Source organism: Oculina patagonica, chromosome 13 (assembly GCF_052425735.1).
Source record: "Oculina patagonica isolate OP01 chromosome 13, crgOcupat, whole genome shotgun sequence".
In the NCBI taxonomy this organism is placed as follows: Eukaryota; Metazoa; Cnidaria; class Anthozoa; order Scleractinia; family Oculinidae; genus Oculina; species Oculina patagonica.
In genome coordinates, this window is record NC_135770.1 from 36,893,707 (window position 1) to 36,914,851 (window position 21,145).

General features: G+C 38.3%; 2 protein-coding genes and 1 non-coding gene across 3 annotated transcripts in view; 2 read left to right on the plus strand and 1 right to left on the minus strand.

The window, feature by feature from the left end:
• LOC144634498 (sodium channel protein 1 brain-like) overlaps positions 1-4,913 on the minus strand; it is a 48,768-nt gene extending 43,855 nt beyond the window's left edge. The window contains exons 1-2 of the mRNA XM_078493462.1: positions 4,685-4,913; positions 103-172 (exon numbers count right to left, since the gene is read on the minus strand). Coding sequence (XP_078349588.1) covers positions 103-160 — 58 coding nt within the window. The 5' untranslated portion in view covers positions 161-172; positions 4,685-4,913. The remainder of the gene's footprint in view (positions 1-102; positions 173-4,684) is intronic.
• Positions 4,694-21,145, plus strand: part of LOC144634501 (ATP-binding cassette sub-family C member 4-like) — a 30,336-nt gene continuing 13,884 nt past the window's right edge. The window contains exon 1 of the mRNA XM_078493465.1: positions 4,694-4,778. Coding sequence (XP_078349591.1) covers positions 4,705-4,778 — 74 coding nt within the window. The 5' untranslated portion in view covers positions 4,694-4,704. The remainder of the gene's footprint in view (positions 4,779-21,145) is intronic.
• Trnaa-ugc (transfer RNA alanine (anticodon UGC)) lies at positions 17,567-17,668 on the plus strand. The gene is made up of 2 exons: positions 17,567-17,602; positions 17,633-17,668. It is a non-coding gene; the product is annotated as a tRNA-Ala (tRNA).

Consider the following 21,145-nt stretch of genomic DNA (forward strand, 5'->3'; position numbering starts at 1 on the left):
AGTTGGTAGTGTACTGAATGCTTTATAAATAAATTATTTTAAATAACTTATTATAAATTTTTTTTAATGGAATTTTCTAGCAAACATGCAAATATTACAAACCTCTAGAAACAGCCAACAGCGTTCTCCAGCGCAAATGGGCAACCCCTGATTGTGCCATCTAACTTGACACCTGAAATGAACAAAATGTGTTACAGTTAATATACATGTACTTTATAAAGTAAAAAAGGCTAGGGGCATTGTAGCATTACACACGTTTTACATGTGTAATGATGCCACATTGCATGCTGTTTACATGCATGTTACACAAGTGTAAAAATCAAAACATGCAAAATTAATGCATGTAAAAAGATGAATGCAAATGCTCTGAAAGTGTGTGTAAAATTTACACACAGACTCACTGAAACCTAAATTGAAACTCAGTAACTGCATATAACAGGAAACAATGACAGTACGGTGTACATTCAGTTGTTAGCAGGAAACTCTGAATCTATTTATGCTCTGGTGGTGCAAATAAAGTGAACTTATTGCACATTTCAATAACATTCCAGCTCTGTTGACCTCTGTTCAATCATCGGTTAACGTTTTTTGCTTTTGTCAATCATCTACGTACCTTAGCGGGAAACCTCTCAGGAAACAGAATTTCACTTCAACCAGTTCAAAACATAACATCTCTCAACTGTGATTAGTAGATTCCGATCCATTTTTCATTATTCATTGGTTGTGGCCATAATTATGATTGATGTCAGAGAAAAACACAACAAAATTGGGTTTGAACCTCAGAGTTGACTGTTACTGAAAGGCACAATAATCGTACATACCTACTATATATGGTACTGTACATAACATTAACACATATATCAAACACCATATAAGGCCTGGATTTGGGACTTAGGTAGGTAAAGTCAGTGTTCTCACCAGGATATTGCCTTGGGGAGTCCCAGGGCCCCCTCTGCTGAAAAATAGGGGTCCTATAAGAACATAAGGGGGACAAAGTTAGTTGCGGTTCATGGCTCAGTGTGAAAAAATCTGTCGTGATTTCTTTGCCTTCCAATCATCAATGCATGTTTAAATGGGAATAACTCTTGCAGTGGTGGTCCTTCAGCTGAAATTACCATGAGTGTGTCCAACCTCTCTGCTACATGTACAAGTCTATTTCTCTGACCTCTGACAATTTTTAAGGTTATTTTGTAGGCTAAACCCCTCTCATAGTCTGCATTATGAATGAGCAATGTCAATACCACAGCAGCAAGTTTATGAAGATTAGACAATGAATCCTTGTAAAACTTTTAAACTATGCTCTAAAGAGTTCCCATGCTGTCATGCTCTGCTGTACCATGGTGTATCAACTGTGTTGTGTCAACAAAAATCACATGGTACGAATAATCTGAGCCCACACTCCAAATGGTCAGTTACATGAAGTACCAAACTGATCCAATATGGTGGCCAAGATGCTAGATGTTTACGATTCGATAACGATGCTTGCGCCAACTTTCGCTACATACTTGTGACCAACGAAGGTAAAGACAATAAATTTAAAGACTTTTAATCTTGTTATAAAGTGTTTTTGTTCATTTGATTTAGAAAAAAAGCTGGGGTGTTTTCGATTGACCATTTAAACTACTCAACTATCATTCAAAAATCCGTTTGACTCTTATCTTGCTCCTGCGCCCTAACAGGTGCATCTTCTTGGCTTGTAGTGCGCCATCTCAATTTTTTGTGTGGGAATCCCGCAAGGCCGCGACCTGGTGAGAACACTGTAAAGTTGTATACAGACCAATCAGAATGGAAGAAAATATTTTGAATTACATGTACTGTACCAAAATCAAAACAAAATGAACTGCACCTACATTTTTGTAGAAAAGAAGAAAATGCCATGCAGTACAGTTAAGAATTAAGTGAACCAAACTTTGCATTTAAAATGCTCTCTCTGAGGCTAAAACTACTTTAATGTTCTTGAAACTTGACAATGTGCACAGATAAACAGTGTCCAAAAAGCAGGGTTAATGATGTGTAAGAGTTGGTCACTTGGGACACAGAAAATTGTCCATAGTCCGCTTTAACTGGTGTCCGTAATAAGTGGGTTAATTTTGGAGAAATATGAGCTTTTCATCCGGTCAAAGACACTGTCCAAAATACTGGGGTGTCCATAATATTTTATTTTTATATATATATTTATTTTTTATTTTTTTTTAGATTTCCCACTGTTGTTTCAACAAAGGTTGCATTATATTGTAGCATGAGATTCGATAAACATACGGTACACGTGAGCAAGCTTAAGGTCAATCAGTGTCTTGCTTACAGGCCCTGCGCATTAAAAGAATTTAGAAATTTCTGTATACTAAAATTAGTAGAACTCTTTGAATATAATTAGTCCCTTTTGTTTATACTTTGTGTTGTTCCTTTTTAACTACATGGAAGTACTTTGCTATGTGTTCTACGTGGCAATTTTTTTAATCAAACTTAATTTCTGGTCATGTGAGATTTATTCCTACTCATCAGTCAATGGTGCAAAACAGATCCTGTCGCCTTGCCTGATGACATTATATTAACCGATGATGTCAAACTTAATTATGTCATCACTTAAAAAAGGTTAGGACAAGATGACTCAAGCACAAGACTTAGCACAGTGAGCGAAAACACACACGTCAGCTCATCAAATGACGACTTGTTTACAGGTGATGTTACATGGGCAACTTGCAACAATGATTTTTTGCGCAACAATGTTGCCCGAAAAATCGTTCACTGTGTAACATGGTACCGGGGACGATTTTTCACACAGCTTTTGACTCAGCAACACGTTGGGAGTTTTTGAACCCAAGTCAAAAACTCACAACGCAAGATGACGAATATTTAGAAAGTTGACTCATGTAACAGGGTCGCCATTGCTTTTTCACGCAACACCTTCTCAAAATTCTGTTCAACATGGCCTGAACGCGCACGCAAAATGCTGCAAGTTGACGTTGCGCTGAAAACTGTCTCGTGTAACTTGAATGTTACAAAGTACATTTTGTACGAGCATAACACGAAAAGTTGACGTGGTGTTGTGCGAAAATTCGTTGTTGCAAGTTGTCCCGTGTAACATCACCTTATATAACGCTCAAGCACAAGTGAGGACAATTACCCAAGCACAATTAATCAAAAGCACAATTCAGGTCATGATGATAAATGCAGAAGAAAAAGCACAGCATTACATGATGACAAACTAAAGGCAGAAGCAAAGGCAATGAATGTAGCAAACGAGGACATCACGCTGTGGCTATATGCCCGGCAGCCGGGCACGGTCTTAAATAGACTAAATGCCCGGCAGTCAAAAAACTTTATAGAATTTCCACTGAAAGGTTCTTTTAGACTTCGTGAGAGTATTAGATGTGTTTTTAGAAATGTCGAGCGATTCCAAAAACCATGTTGGTTTTCTAGTGGACGAAATATCTGAACTTGGGCATACCATAAAATCGCTGTGTTCTCGACACTTAGAAAATTTAGTGAGTATTTCTGACTGCCGGGCATTTAGCGCATTTGACACCGTGCCCGGCAGTCTGATCACAGATCTTCTAAGTGTGGAGAAACAAGCGGTTTTATGGTATGTGCAAGCTCGGAAAATTCGTCCACTACAAAACCAAAATAATTTTTAGAATCGCTTGGCATTTCTAAACAAACATCGAATACTCTCATTAGGTTTGAATAAGGCTTTCTGCGGAAATTTAGTGAGTATTTCTGACTGCCGGGCATTTAGCGCATTTGACACCGTGCCCGGCAGTCTGATCACAGATCTTCTAAGTGTGGAGAAACAAGCGGTTTTATGGTATGTGCAAGCTCGGAAAATTCGTCCACTACAAAACCAAAATATTTTTTAGAATCGCTTGGCATTTCTAAACAAACATCGAATACTCTCATTAGGTTTGAATGGGGCTTTCTGCGGGAATTTGGTGAGTATTTCTGAATGCCGGGTTGAGCCGAAAACATCGCTGTGTTCTCGACACTTAGAAAATTTTCGACTCAACCCGGCATTCAGAAATACTCACCAAATTCCCGCAGAAAGCCCCATTCAAACCTAATGAGAGTATTCGATGTTAAGAAAGAAATGCCAAGCGATTCTAAAAAATATTTTGGTTTTGTAGTGGACGAATTTTCCGAGCTTGCACATACCATAAAACCGCTTGTTTCTCCACACTTAGAAGATCTGTGATCAGACTGCCGGGCACGGTGTCAAATGCGCTAAATGCCCGGCAGTCAGAAATACTCACTAAATTTTCTAAGTGTCGAGAACACAGCGATTTTATGGTATGCCCAAGTTCAGATATTTCGTCCACTAGAAAACCAACATGGTTTTTGGAATCGCTCGACATTTCTAAAAACACATCTAATACTCTCACGAAGTCTAAAAGAACCTTTCAGAGGAAATTCTATAAAGTTTTTTGACTACCGGGCATTTAGTCTATTTAAGACCGTGCCCGGCTGCCGGGCATATAGCCACAAGTACAAGAGAGCAAATTACGGGGACACAGCATAAAGAACAGCACGCCATCTGCCAAACGCCCGCTGTTATTTTAATGCTAAAAGAGTAATTATAAGCAAGCGAGCAGCAGTAGACATGCTTCTTATTATATACTTACATGTACTGTGATGCTTAAACTACTACAAATATCTGCAAATATCAACCGGATGAAACGTTCTTTCTTACCTAAGGGAAGACGATCCAGCATGATCGATGTCGCTGTAAAATGTGCAACCAGCTGCTCACATAAATACATGTCCACCTACAGGCGGCTATCGCGGTAAATTATTCAACTTAATCTATCATAAACACCCGTTTAAGTTACTCCACAAATTCCAGTTTTGTTGCGAGGCTGAAAACAATTCATTTCTGGATTAAACCGTGTTGATGGAAGGGGATAAATTGACAACATCTTTAGCACCTCCATTTCCGCAGCTGGGAAATCAAGCGGTAGACTGGAAACGAATGTTCCTGTTATGTCACGTGAAATGAACTCCGAGGTAACGCAATCCTGTCCTGAGCCGAAGGTACGTATACGGGATTCGAGACCACGCAGTACGCGGACCCCTCCAAGAAGTATGTTGGGAGAAACTGTTGCCATAAAAGTACCAAAATGTCCCATTCGATATGCCAAAAATTAATTCATTTTTAACGTTTTGTCTATCTATCTAACCTCCCTGCGTTCATGTGGTCCTTTCGCTTTATTTTTAGTCTTCTTGAGTATTTGGATTTTTATGATACTTTTAGTTTAAACTCTTATTTAACACTAGTGATTTCCTGTGGTTTATTAAATTTGTTCAATTATCGTTAAATTGTTTCAAAAGTACAGTAACGAAACGGATTCTCCGTCATCTGCATCAATATTGTTATTTATATATTATAATTTTGTCTTCATTTTAGCGTGATGGGGGTGTAGCTCAGTGGTAGAGCGCTCGCTTTGCAAGCCGTTCCGGGCCTACAGTGTTAGAAGAGTCAAGTTTAATTATCATTTTCAATGTTTATCCATTTCAGGATTAAAAAACCTTATTAACAAGTTACTTCTCTGCTTTGTACCAAATTGATGAAAAATATAGTGTAAAGCAATTACAGCCTCTACAATGTCATCTAATTAAACAATTATTAAATCACAAATACATGGGTTGTCAAAAACTGCCCCATAAATTTAACGAGATTATCTTAACATATCTCTTTGACAATCATTAAGTCGAAAATACATGCATGGGCTGTCAAAAACTGCCCCTAAATTTACCGAAAAGATCTTTGAACCTTGACTTCTCTTTTTCGATTAACAGGCATAAATTGACGTTTACAAGGTCTTACAATTGTGATAAATTGATATTATACATAGCAAATGTTACTACACCGTCTACGACGACATCGTAATTTATGCCATTCGACGCCCTTGTCACTCTTGTTGTTGAAACAACTATTTTTTGATAAAAAAAAGATCTTCACTGCTAAGTAACAGATGCTTCTATGAGATCATTGAAAACTTATATAATTAACAATTACGACAACCAATGCAATCGCAGGTCGCATGGGCTAACAAAACTGCCCCAAAAATTAGCGAAAAGATCATCTTCTCGACTTCTCGTAGACGATTAAAAAACATGGATTGACAGTTACAGTTGACACATTTCAAAGTTACTATAGGGATACTATGTACAACCTCTTTTTTTTCTGCCGTGTCGAATTCAATTAAACGAATTAAATTCGGCAGAAGTTCTGCCTCACGTTTGACTAGTCTTGTCGCATTATCCGACAGAAATGCGACACCGATTCAAACGCCCCATTTCTGCCGTGTCTAATCTAATAAAAAATACACTTGCGTTTGGATATATATTTTGGCTAGCCAGTAAACACAACTTGCAGTAAAACCTCCAAATTATTACAATGTTATTAAATTGCGACACAAGTGCGACGTATGAATCAACAGTCGCATTTCTGCCACACTAAATTGAATTAAATTCGACACGGCAGAAATGCGACGTATGAACAGGGCCTAAGACGTCGAATAAAAGATACATTTTGTTAGATACAGTTGAGACAAACTTACATTATTCATTGCAAAGGTAATGCACTTTAACACCGTGTTATTTCATATCAGTTATAACTTTACTCTTCTTTTTTTATGTGACGGCGCACCCAGTGTCCTTGCTCTGGTAAAATCTTGTTGTGCACAGCATTCATGTGTCGTCGCAGATTGCGAGTTGATGAAGTAGAATGCTGGCAATACTGGCAGTCGAATGGTTTTGTATGTATTGCCATGTGCCTGTACAAATTAGCCCAGTTCTTGAATCGCTTTTCACAGCCACCACACAACCAGTTGTCAGCGTCGTCAGGATTAGAACGAATTTTCTCTGACCATCCAGGATGTTGCGACTCAGCCTGATGGACTAGCATTGCTTCTAGGGTGTTACAAGTGAAGGTGCAATTAACAAAAGAACAAGGCACAAAATCTGGCATACGCTGGGTTCGCGGGACCACCGAGAATCGGCGAAGGGATTCATTCACCATTTCTGCTGATTGGCTAGTACTCAAATATTCCAGTACTTCAAGTGATTTTTGAAAAGGCTGAGGAAAAAGTATTCATAATAATATGTTAAACTGCTGTAAACACAAAGAAATTAGAACATAAGCCCATGGGATTCTCAATTGGGTAAATAAATTAAACATGCAACAAATTCATATATTAAACCTCGCTGTGTAGCAAACTGCCAACAAAAAATGAGGTTTCTTGAAGACTCTTGCACCCCGTTTGCATAAGAGTATATAATGGACTGGTTATCACACAAAGCTTTGAGCAGGCAAGTTGGATATTACCCATATAAAATACGAATTACCATACCCCTTTATTTAGATGTGGCCTCCTTTTAGCGGCATTCGCGTGAAGTTCATCGTTCTTCATTCGGCAAAATTCTCCAACAAGTTGTTTTTTGGCGTTTCTGTGCATTGACTTAAGCTGCTTGATGTCTTTGCCTGTAGGAAGTTGAAATTACCTTATTGTTACTTATTTTCGCGGGAACTTATTTTCGCGAAAATGGAACGGGAATATTTCGCGAGACTTAATTTTCGCGATTTGGCCAAAAATACGTGATTAGCATAAAAAATACAATAGAAATCGTTTAAAAAATAATTTTAAAATCGCAAAAATTAAGTCCTCCGAAATGAAGTTACAGTGCGGTAAGTTATTGTTGTAAAGTTTTGAAAAATGTCACTTTGTGATAAAAAGTGCCATATCTTACCCTGATAGCTTTCGCCGGGTTTCAGGTGTTTGATAACTGAAAAAGATCAGTAATGTAATGTACAGTAAAATACACATAAAACAAACTTTCTAACCTTTTAGACAATATTATACCTATAATCAATGAAATTAATTGTAAGACAACAAGAAAACGCGACAATTAAGAAGAATAAAAACCCAGGCTAGATACAAACTCATATGTCTAACCGAAAGTACGAAATTATATTTGATGAGTCATCTTATATTTGAAAAGCTGGAATGCCTTCCACAAGATGTTGTCAGTAGATGGACCTCTGACCTGTAGAGGAGTAGTATTTAATTTCCTTGTAGTCGTTGTGCATGTCGCAACTTTGATTGAGTGAGAAAAGCAGTTTTAACTGGGTTTTAACTTTCCTGAGTGGATGAATGAAGTTCTAACTTCTCCTAAGAGTATCTAGTCTTGTTAAGTTTTAATTAATGCAATTGTAGGATGTATCAGAAAAACAGCTTCACTTTGTCTATTTAAAGAACAGGGTGCTTTGATATCTACTATGCTATGTTTAGTCTGTTTAGTGTAGCTTTTAGAATATGGCCATGGTGGTCGCACTTTGGGACCGAGTAAGTTGAAAATGAATTATTATTTCTGTATACAATGCGTGCAATAATGGTGCCGGTTTCAATAGAATATTTATTGTTTAACTTTATTAGTGATTAAAGTGATGTAATGTAGCGGATATATTTTTCACATCAACGTAAAAATCAAACAATTTTCGATCAAGTGTCACGATAATCTTCAAAACAAGCGTGATTACAAAGCGTAACACGATCCCCCGGGGGGGGGGGGAATTGCAGTATTCATGACAGGGGGGTCCAACGGAGCTTCATATTGCGAAAGACCTCACCTCGATACTGATTTATTTAATCTAACAGACTTTAAGAACTAAAAAAATACATGGCAGATCTATTGACCCAAAAAATACCGAAGGTGTTAATTTTCAACCCAAAAAATACGTCATAACCTCCCCGTCATGTATACTGCAGTTACCCCCATGGGAGACAAGCACTCTATCAACAGTTTAACTCCCCCCCCCCCCCCCACACACACACACCACTTCCCTCCAACCCACTTGGTAACCAATGACACTCGTATTTAATAGAACGCCTATCTAAAGGATCCAGTTTTCAACGAACTGAAGCGGAGAGGAAATGGGGATTATGTGTTTCCATTCATTTCATGTGCCAAGAAATCTTTTCTATGGATTTGTCGATTTACATCTGGAATGTTTCAACCGCAAATTGAGTGGAAGCACGGACAAAAATATTGTACTCCCAAACTGTTGGCATTGAGTAGAGATGAGTTTGGATTCCTGGGATTCCTTAGCTAAACAACTTTGAACTAGACAGCTAAGCCTCGAGAGAGAATACCTATTACTTTTTTTGGGCTATCGAAAACTACGTTTGGCAGGATCTGATAACATTCCGTTTGAATGATTTAAATGAGTGCAATACCAGGTACGTCAGTATAATTATACCTGACCGAGTGTTTTTTTTTTTGGCCTCTATTATTTTCTGGTGTTTGTTGTAAGACTTCGTTTGCAACGAGTAGTAATGGAGTGATAAATTATTTCAGGAAAACATTTAAACTAACTCACAATTGTATGATTGTATCTACCTTTACTGTAAGTTTAATTAAGCTAATGGCTTCAAAATATACAGCTACTAATTGATGAACAAACTCGGCCCTGCTGCTTTTAAGCTTAATCATTGTCATTATTGCTGTATCTTATTGCTGTATCTGTTGTTGCATGCATAAGTTTTTACAATAAACATTTGACGCAAAGCGTTCTTAATAATAGCCAGCCTTAAATATGGCCATATTGAAGTGCTTCTTACATATATGTTGTCTACTCAAAGTATATTGTATAACAGTTTTATGTACTCTTATGGCTCGAACAGCATTGGAAAGTTAAAATACGGGTAGCTGATGCCAGGTCATATAATTTTTACAGTATACCGATTGTTAAATATCTGTAGTCTGGCAAACCATGTCTTTTTATAAGTCGATAATTACATTCTTTCAAGAGCAATAATAATGTTTTCATGCAGCCCAATTTAGATTCCATGCACATCTGTGATAATTAAATTATTAATTAATTTCCAACATCTACCAACTGACAGCCGGCCGATTTAAAGAAAGTTCTTTTATAGAATTTTGTGGAATTCTCTTAAAACCTGGGCAGCACCTCCTCACCACGCAACACCCCCTCCCCACCCCCCACCCACCCCCGTACATATATAAACTGCAATTTACCTTCTTCCAGATCTCCAACAGTGACATTTAGGGTGGTCTTTTTTGTTTCAGCACAAAAGTCCGCCCACTCCTTTGGGGCAATTGACAGACAGTCCTCGATATTTTGTAGATTTTTTTCAGGAGTGACCAGTCTGAAATTGTAATGTGATTTTATTTCTTTCAGATGGACCACCCTTTCTGTCGGAGTTCGCAAGCCACTGCAAGAAAATGATAAGGAACTTTAAAGAATTATTCAAACCATTTCCCGGTATGCATTCTCAAAATTTAAGAAATATGCTCTTAGAATACATGCATGCACAACACAAATAATAATTAATAAAACTTATCAATTTAAATTATAATTATGTACCTGTACAATAGACCACTTGTATCTATGCTGCGCTCGAATACTTCTTTTACATAAAGCCTCCAGGCTCCAGATTCTTCGGACCACCCCCCCAGTCGACAAAGGGTGCCCACGTCCGCACTTGGGAAAATTCCACCGTTTTCAATTGCTCTATTAATGATAAAAGTTGTGGCCATACCCTATAAAAAATAAGTGATCTATATTATATGGACATGATTTTAAATGAATTCCAAAGATGCTGCCTCTTAAACAGACATTTGGGTGTTATGATGGGTGTCATTACTTAATATAGCATAAACCAGTAAAAGCCTAATTTTTAGCCAAGTTTTAGTGGTTATAATGTCTTTACTGACATAACTCCATTTCATTACATCATGATTGTGTTCACATATGGAGATGTCTGAAATGGGTACTACAAACAATAGCAGCATGACAACTGAACTTACAGAACGATTGCAATGGTGAGACACTCCTTTTGCATCGTAACCACTTTTTATGACAATTTCATGAAAGGTATCCCAAAGGCTTTTCAGTGGGGTGGTGTTCTATACATAAAAGAAATAGATGGCAAGTAGTGTAAGTACTTCTTTCTAATTGCTTGTAACAAAGTCTCCATCACTGTAGCTAATCAACAAAGACAGTAAATAAATCTATAACTTGTTCCGTTCTGAACAATATTAATATTGATTTCCTGGAAAGTGTCAATTGGTGGTGTTAACAAAACATTCTGAGGAACTCCTCAACATTCTGTAGACCTATCTATTATAGATCTTCTGCAATGTCTATAACCATTTCAAAGATACAAGTTGCTGTATCATTAGAACACAGCTGCGATCACACAATTTTCTTGAAGAGTGTATTCACCTAGCTACTGATATACATCATCATCAGTAGGATATCAGTTTTTTAATAGATCACAACAAATATCATGTGAGTGTAGTTTATCTTGTACACATACTTTTAATAAACCTGTCGATTGGTCCACCTGGCATAACAGCGGCCATGACTCTGCTTCCTTCCTGAGAGTAAAATTACCCTCAATAAATGCTTGTAGGCCTGGCAGCACAAATGCCCCACGAATAGCAAGCAACAGAAAGCCAAGCTTGGCTGTGTCATAGGGGGATCCATCAGACAATGGCGTGAAGTGATATGGACGCCTAGAAAAATAAGTGACAGATTTTTGTGAAATGAAGGTGGTTACAACAACAGAACCTGCATGTGTGCACAGCCCATTAGGCCAAACAAAAGAATGCAATAATTACACATCTCTATTAACTAACTTGTGGAAGTTTTTATATCACAAGCAATAAAGCGATACTTACAATGTATATGTTGATGCAATGCTATAATATTGTCACATTATTAAAAACTTAAGGCAAAAATGTGAATCTTTCATTTCTGTGACTTTTACTGTAGCTGGGTATAATATTATTTAGAGTAATAATTATCTGACCTGTGGAGTGAGTTTGTGGCATCCTGTTTCTCATATGTAAATTCCATTATCATAGAGAGATGGTTGTTTTCATCTTTTCTGCATGAAAAGAATGGCACAATGCTTGTCAAGGTACTGCTTCATTGCTACCTGATTGTGAGTACATGCCAAGTAAGTGAAGTTGGGACACACTTTTGTACAAAAGAAAATGGGGTGAGATATGATCGAAAGTCAATTATGTTTGCCAAGAATCATATATCACAATTCAGACTGTAAACCAGCTTAGTGTTCATTACAAAAAATTATTTACTTCTTGGGTGAAATACTCACTTGAAACTCAATGAACCCACTTTCATGTGGGAAGGCACGGGCGGCGGTCTTGCAAATTGCAATTGCAGCTCTTCCGCTGTAGGCCGTCTCTTTGGCCCAACAAAGCTCCCTCCTCTGCTCCCAGAGTGAAAAGAAGCAGATAGCATGAAGGCGGCTGAATGGGAGAAAGAGATTCTTAGTACAATATACATTGATATATTCATTAACCTCTAACTTTATAAGGTGTAACATCGTATTTTGAAATGTGCTATTTATGAATAGTGGCAGACTGACAGACCACATATTATATAATTTTCACCATCAAATCAAATTCCTTTGTGATACATTAATGGCTTTTTTTGTTTTTTAAAGTTTGTGTAAAATCGCATCATCTGCAAGTCAGTTAATAACATGCAGTTAATAATATCTGTATGTGTATTTAACATTTTTTGAATACAGTTGATTTATAGATTACAACAGGAGCCTCCTGATTACAATGTGTTGTTCCAGAAAATATCCTTACCCCTCGCACAAAAGTTTTTTTTTTAGTTTAAATCCCCCCACCCCTCTGAAAATTCCAGTTAAGCCCAATAATTTTCTTTAAAAAATTTGGCTTTAGACCCCCCCCCCCCCACTCGGAATTTTCAATGACCTTCCATGGGGTGGGTATTGATATTTTCTGGAAAGTACACAATAGTATAAATTACAATAACCCTTACAAATTACAATATGTAACACTATTTTATTGCTATTTTAATACTACCACTGACACCTACTTTTATGCTATTTTACAGTTACACTAAGTTTTATCACATTCCTTTTTTAACTGCTGCTGAGAAAATAAACCTTAACTTTTATGAAGGTTAAAACAGTGTTATATATTTTTTCCTATTTTCCCAAAACATAATATACAACAGAGAAGCCTGCACGACAAGTTATTTTTAATGCTATAAATTTTTAAATTCCACTTTCAGAATTTCACTTTATAAAAGGATACAATGTACTTTTCTATTTATATATTCCCAAAGGCAAGCTTTTCCAGTGCAAAATATACAAAACATAGACTATCAAAATCTCAGGCCACATTTGAATACAATATGGGGATCCAAAAAAACCTTAAAAACACTGATTCAAAATCCTATTAAATGATAAATGAAATCTATGTCTGCCCCATTACAAACATGAACAACTCTATTTCAATCCTTTTAACCAAGACAATGATAAAATTTAACATTTCATTTCTATTCCTTTTTAGAAATGCAAGGAAATTATGTCAACCAAAATGTAAGAGTGACCATGCATGGCCAGCTATTGTACACCTTCTCTACATTACTATGATGAAATCGGGAAACCTACTCTGCAGCTGCATTGGTGTGTCAATGCCGCAGACATCTATCATATGCTCTACGTCTTGCGTTAGGAGAGGCTTGCGTGAAAAGGAAGTCCTTTCACCCTTAATTGCTTTGAAATACCTCTTAAGGACAACAGTCAAAGTTGGATTGCGCCGTTTCGGTGATTGGTGGTTGTTGCTAATGTGCTGTCAATACAAAAAAAAAATGATGGGAACAAAAAAATAAACATGGAGCATACCGCAATCTACTTTACTTAAACAGTGCCTGACTCAAAGAACGTTTTAAAAGCATAATCACATTCTGATTACAGTACTCCACGATACAACTTACAGATCTAACACAAAAGACAATTAATGTTCAAACAAAAGACTGGACACAAACAGCTGAAATGATGAGCCATGTAACACAAAGAGGATTATTTCGTAAGCAATTCTTTACGTAAAATGAGGTGTAATATAAAATGCTGGGTCTACCTGATTGACTTAATAATGCTATTGCTTTGCCTTGGTCAAAATAGCAATGTGTCAGTTTGAAACTTTCCTATAAACACAGACCTCTAATCTCTGTTAAGAATAAATTAGTTATCGCATGTTTTACTCTAGAGACGAGGGTTAACAATCTCGTACCCAACGGCACAATCCAGAGAGGTGATTGTTCAGAATTGTTGTCGGCGCATAGCCTATCTGCATCAAGGCTATCAGGTAGGTCTTTAATTTTTCCTCAGGGATAGGGAGAAGGTTTTCACTTTCACCATAGACAGCCTGGTGCCATTCTGTATAGCCCTCCCTAGCATCCAACATTGTTCTGATCTGAAATAAAAACAGTCATACCATTTTAATAAATTTAATCGTGGAAAGTTGTGCTGTCTCTCTTTTATGAAATTTTCAGATATAATATCATGGTGAATGTTGGTGAGCTGTTGTTGTTGTTATATTTTTATTTTCTTCAATCTATTCTGTCCCAGTTACAGCCTTCTCATGCAATCGATTGCGGAATGTATTCATTAGCTAAACCAGGAATGCCAGTTAGAATTTTTAACAAGTGTCACTTCAATTTACAATATTTGTCAACTATTTTCAGTGTCCCCAATTAGCACAGCATAGCACAGTGCTAAATAGATTGACAGGGGCTGACATTCCGAAAAGGATATGATTACATGTGTTGAAAATCTGTAAATACAATCCAATTATTTGTTTTAAACGTACCCGTATAAAATTATTCCTTTCCCTAGACGGCAGAATTATAGCCAACAAACGAAAAATTAACTTGCACAAGCTACAGCCAAAGTTTAAATGTTCAGTGCTATTGAAAGTTTTGGTGAACGGACGAACGGTGTACAATTTTAGAATAATACAAGAATACTTTCTGCCTAAAATCGGCAGAAAAATTAAGAATAATCAGTCTGTGTCTCCGAAATACAACATTCTTATATTAAGAAAACGGACTGTCAAGTGATTTGCTTCAGATTCGTTTATAATTTATTAATTACGTCATGTTGATTCTGCGATAAACCAATAAAATGCAAAATGAGCAAAAGAAAACCATGTAAACGCTGTGGCAAACCAACAAAATGCAATAATTTCATTGAGAGCCCCTGTTCAAGTTATTTACCTTACTATACTGGAAAAATAATAATTTATAAAGGACAACTTACAGAAGATTGGCTGAGTCCCACAAGGTAAATTTCCCTCGATTCCGCCAACATTTCCTCGGGGCTTTTTTGACTGGCGATCTCGCTGAACCGAGCCAGTCTGCTCGGGCCTCTCTTACTCGTTGCAGCAAATCGTTTAATAACATCTAAGTTTGAAAAATAAAATTAATGTTTAGAGTTTGAGAGAAACTTTCCTCTACGAAGAAGGTCTGTGTGAAAGAGATTTCATTATCGGGTTCTGAAATTATATTTACCCTCTTGATTGTTCGTGCATTCTATTAATATAGAAGCTGGTTGGCCGTCTGTAAAAACGAAATAAATAAACGGCAAACATTACGATACGCTGAGAGTATCACAAAAAAATTAATATTGAGAGCAGAGATTGTTTCTATTGTTGGGCTGCCGCGTGTGAAAAGCAAAGAATATTACCAGTTCGGTTGTTGGTACATGCAGTGAGATCAGGGGCCTGTCTCTTCAAAGGGGGGCTGTCTGGTAAATCGTCTCTGGGTAAATCGTCTGCAAGACAAACACAAATATAACCATCTCTCTACGACAAATTAATTTTATCAATTTTGCTACGTACGCAAAGCTTATGTACTAAAAGAGCAGCTTAAATTGATTGTTTACGGTTTAAATTGATTGCGTTATTTTACAATGTTTCCGCGGATTTTTTGTACGAGCAAGCAAAGCGGTTCGTATTTTAAATGAAGCCTATTTCTTCATACGGCACGTAACGAGCGCTGAAAAAAAAGCAACTAACCTTGGCCAAAACTGCTTGTCGAGCAAGGTCCAGGCGGTCGTTGTTCCTTGTCCCTTTCTTCAGAGTCCACAAACGTAGAGTCGCCCGCTTGCGAAAAGAAAACAAACATGTCACCACGGCATTTCGGTAGTTAAAAAAAAGCTATGTACTAAAAGTACGGTTTAAATTGATTGTTTACGGTTTAAATTGCGTTATTTTACAATGTTTAAATTTCCGCGAATTTTTTTGGACTTCTTGTCTCCTGTGCTAAAACGAGCAAGCAAAGCGGTTTTTATTTTAAATGAAGCCTATTTGTTCATACGGCACGTAACGAGCGCTGAAAAAAAAAAAAAAACTAACCTTGGCCAAAACTGCTTGTCGAGCAAGGTCCAGGCGGTCGTTGTTCCTTGTCCTTTTCCTCAGAGTCCACAAACGTAAAGTCGCCCGCTTGCGAAAAGAAAACAAACATGTCACCACGGCATTTCGGTAGTTAAAAACAAAACCAATAAAATAAAAATTCCTGAACTCACCTGCGACTTTTCTCAGGGCCTCCTTGACTTGCCACCTTCTTCTCATTGGCAATTGTTGCGGACAAAGCTCACTAAGGTCCGAGACTTCTGCGAGTTTTAATAACTCTAAATCTATTCCGACATCTTCAAATTTTTCTTTGAGAACATTTTTTTCGCTGGCGCTTAACGGCACTTTTGCATTACACTCAAACCACGCTTCGACCCTGTTGAAAACAACAGCCGACATAGTCGGAAGTTGTCTGAACAACAACGAAAAATTTACGTGACAACAACGAAAAAACGGCAGCCAAGCGGAAATTTTCACAACGTCGCCACGACTACCACGAAAAAATTTGCAACTCTTCGCCTGTTCATTAATATTGACATCGCCGACATCGCCCGTTTACCCGGAAAAAGGGCGGGAAATTTCAACGCGGTGCGCCAATTTTAAATCTCACTTGTATGTACGTACGGTTCGGGGTGGAGGATTCGGGGTGGTAATTTATGTGCTGGGAATATCAATTTTTAAATTACTTAGCGTGGCCATTTCATTATAGGTGAAAGAAAGATAACACAGTTCGAAAGAAAAATATTTAAAAACAGTTTTGTGGCTTTTTATGTTCACCGCGCGTGAATAAAATGATTTTCATAAAATAAAATAAAATAAAATTTACTTTAATGTAATCGGAGTGGCAAAGACCATAGGCCGGGTTTTGAACTACGTGTTCAAATTGTGGTTTATTATTTCTTTTGTGGCCGAACGCCGCCATTTGCATAAATTGTTATTTATATATTATAACTTTTGCCTCACATACTCGTGGTGGGGGTGTAGCTCAGTGGTAGAGCGCGCGCTTTGCATGCATGGGGTATTGAACCCTGCGCGAGAACACAAAAAAATTAATTACAAAAATTAATTCATTTTTAACGTTTTGTCTATCTATCTATCTAACGACTCTAACCTCGGCCTCCCTGCGTTCATGTGGTCCTTTCGCTTTATTTTTAGTCTTCTTGAGTATTTGGATTTTTATGATACTTTTAGTTCAAACTCTTTTTTTATACTAGTGATTTCCTGTGGTTTATTGAATTTCTTCAATTATCGTTAAATTGTTTTAAAAGTATAGTAACGAAACGGATTCTCCGTCATCTGCATTAATTGATATTTATATATTATAAATTTGACTCAATTCCAACGTGATGGGGGTGTAGCTCAGTGGTAGAGCGCTCGCTTTGCATGCATGGGGTTTCGAACCCCGGGCACCGGGTGCGAGAGGTCCGGGGTTCGAAACCCCGCACCTCCAGTTTCCTAATTTTTTTTTTTTTTTAAAGCACAACTTTTTTTTTATTTGTTTCATTGCTTTTTTTATCGTTTTAGTTTGGTTACTTTTTAATTTTAAATGCCGCAAACAATAAATAGAGACCGAGTCTAGAGTTCCAGCGTATCCAATCGAACCCAATCGAACACCAATCGGCCAAGATCGAACAAAATCGAACTCACAATAAAATTTGATCAAGCGAGCAAATTCGAGCACTCGATTATCGAACAGTCGACAATCGTACTCAAGCGAACGTTCGAAGAAAATCGAATCCAATCGAACGATTGGTGTTCGATTGGGTTCGCTTGATTGTTGGCTCGATTTATTTCGATTGAATACGCCGGGAAAGTTGTCTCTAGATATCTAATCGAACAAAAGCGAACTAAATTTCAACAAAACTCAACGGAACACAAATCATTCGATTGGTTCATTAATCAAACAAAATCGAACATATAAGTTGCTGTGAGTTCGACTATCGAACGAATCAAACCAACTGAACAACATCGAACGCAATCGAACTCTTTCGAACCACCGAACATAATCAATTGAACTCAATCGAACATAATCGAACGTTCGATTAAGTACGATTGTTGAGCGTTCGGTGACCAAATTTTATAATATATAATTAGTCTCTTTCGTTTATACATTGAAGTGTTCCATTCTAACTGCACGGAAGTATTTTGCTTTTGTGTTTTACGCGGCGATTTGTTGTTAAGTGGGCCTGTTTACATGGAAGGCAGGTGCCCCGGCTAACCGAGTTACCCCGCTAACCGAGCTACCCTGGGCGAGCCAACTTTTCATACGTTTCTTAAGAAAACGTACTGAAGCCTTTACATGCTAGAAGGGTAACCCGCCTTGCCGGGGCACTCGGTCTACTTGCCCGGGGCACCCTTCTAGGCGGGACAGCTTTTTGCCATGTAAACGGTTATGACCGAGCTATCCCGGCTTGCCGGGATAAGTTTTCGCGCGTGTTTTTGAACTAAATTTGAAGTAAATGGCATAAAATGTATATATTCTGGACCCAAACAGTGCTATTTGATCAAAATTAGTTTTATCGGTCGGCTGGAAAATATTTCTTTGAGCAACAGCTAATTAATTCGAAATTTTCGTGGGAATGATTATCCTAATTCACGACACAACAAATTTAATTTCAATTTGACAGCCAAATACTGTTGAATTTCGATTGAATTTCGCCAAAAATGAACGCAGTAAATTTCTGAGAACTTGCACATCAAATTAAAATAGGTTTGAAGACGAAAAGCCTTGATTATTCAGTAAAAAGTCATATTTTTCTTCAATCATTTGGAGCTACAATGTTTTCCCACGCCGTGACACGCTTCAATGACGCTGTCTCATCTCGGGTAGAAGGGCTGTGAATTCTGCATGTAAAGGCGGGCTAGGTTTTATCCCTTCTAGCTGGGTAACTCGGTTAGCCGGGGCACCCTCCCTCCATGTAAACAGGCCCTTAAACTTGATTTTTGTTCGATCGGGCCAAACAGACAAAAAGAACCGATCGTATGATAGCATAAAGGGATGTCACGCCATCGCTTAAAAAGCTTTCAGGGACTGCACAGGCAGTGCCAGTGGCGGATCCAGGGGAGGGGCCCGGGGGCCCCGGGCCCCCACCTTATTTTTTCGGAAGTAGCGCATTTTCTTTGAAGTGCCGGAATTATTTTTGCAGAATTCAACATTCATGGTCAAGCGGGCACTGCTGACGAAAGATAGAAGCACATTCGGGACGACATGAAAAGGAATTGCTGAACTGAAATCAGCGATTGCAGCGGCCAAGAGAGCGGCCCTTATTGAGGACAAGAGGTAACCTTCAGAAAAGTCGCTCATCGCAATCAGGAAACAGGCCCGTAGGGTGGATTCTGTTGAGGGGGGTTCTTTTATTTTGGGGGAGGTATTTTTTAGTGGCGGAGGCGCTAACACGAGCGCCAAAGGCGCGAGCCTCAAGGGGGTCTGGGGAGTGCCCTTCCAGGAAATTTTGCAAATTTAGGTTTTCTCAAGTGCCATTTCCTGCATTTTGACATCATTTCTGAGGTGGGATGCATTTTCCTTCAATATTAGCTCTTCGGAAAATAATTTTCATTCTAAAAGAAGTTCTGAAATGTTCAGAAATGAGTGTGAGCATTTAGACAGTTTTCAAAACACATATTAAAATAACATGCAGGGAGTGGACAAGAAATTGAAGGAATGATGAATTATCTGACATGTTATACAATTATGTATTTTAGAAACAACTACTGAACATGTTCCATGTCTTAGCAAGTACAGAATGTCTGTTTGTTCACGGGGGTAATTCTATGACTGTCAGAAATTTTGGTTAGGATTATTTTACAATGCCTACACACTATCTTAGACTAAGCGCTTTGTGCAGAAATTCACAAAGCAACAAATGCGCATGCTTGCTTATCCAGCCAACTAACGCTAGTTCTGATTGTCGCGTGTGCCATAACAAGGATGGAGAGCAAGACAAACGTCAATAATCCAATCCAAAAGATTAGAACTTCTCATTATAGTGCCAAAATGTTGCTGCTTCCTCCAATAATCCTGGCAGGAAGGTAGTCGTCCGTGTAATCGACAGGTCACAGTCTTATGATTTTTTTTGTGTAATTTTTTTTGTCTTTTCAACACCCCAAAAATGCTGACTTCAAAAATTTAAAGGGGGTTCGTTCGAACCCCCTCGAACCCCCCCCACCCTACGGGCCTGGGAAAGCCAGTGGAATGTTGCGCCAACGATTGGCAAAACCTTTGACGACGGCACGAAGAAGGCATACGATGGGTCCAGGTGTTACAGCATCCCTCAAGTCGGGTCAGCGGAAGAAGAAGAAGAAGAAGAAGAAGAAGAAGAAGGGCTGTTAGTGTACTTGCTCTGACACTTTACGCCATCGTTTTTCCTTTCCTCCTGTCCTAGGCCTTTAACGAGTCAGAGGATGGCGTCTACCTCCACACCAGGAGGCACATAAGTCTCTTTAACCTCGCACGTTTACAAGAAGACGAAAATGCGGCAGATACACATCAAGGAAATACTTTTCGCAGATGACGCCACTCTGACCATCCCATACCGTACAAATCCTCCAGAGATTCATCATTTCCTTTGCAAGTGTGTACAGTGTGGCTTTTTCCTGACAATCAGCCTTCAAGAACGCCAACATCATGGGCCAAGACGCCAGCAGCGCTAACGTCACGAATGGCGATTTCACTCTCGCATAGGCGTACGGGGCGGGGGGGGGGGGGGGGCGAGGGGGGCTGCAGCCCCCCCAGCTCCGAAATTTTTCGGGCAAAATGCTCAGAATTCGGGCAATAAGCCAGAGGAAAAAAATTAAAATAAGCCGACAAATCTCAAAATTACGTTCAAAACGAATTACATAAAAAAAAAGTATTGGAAATATACCAAACTTTGTGGTTCAAAAGTCTAAATTTCTCATTCCGCATACCATATCTTGTCTGCTTTTGTTT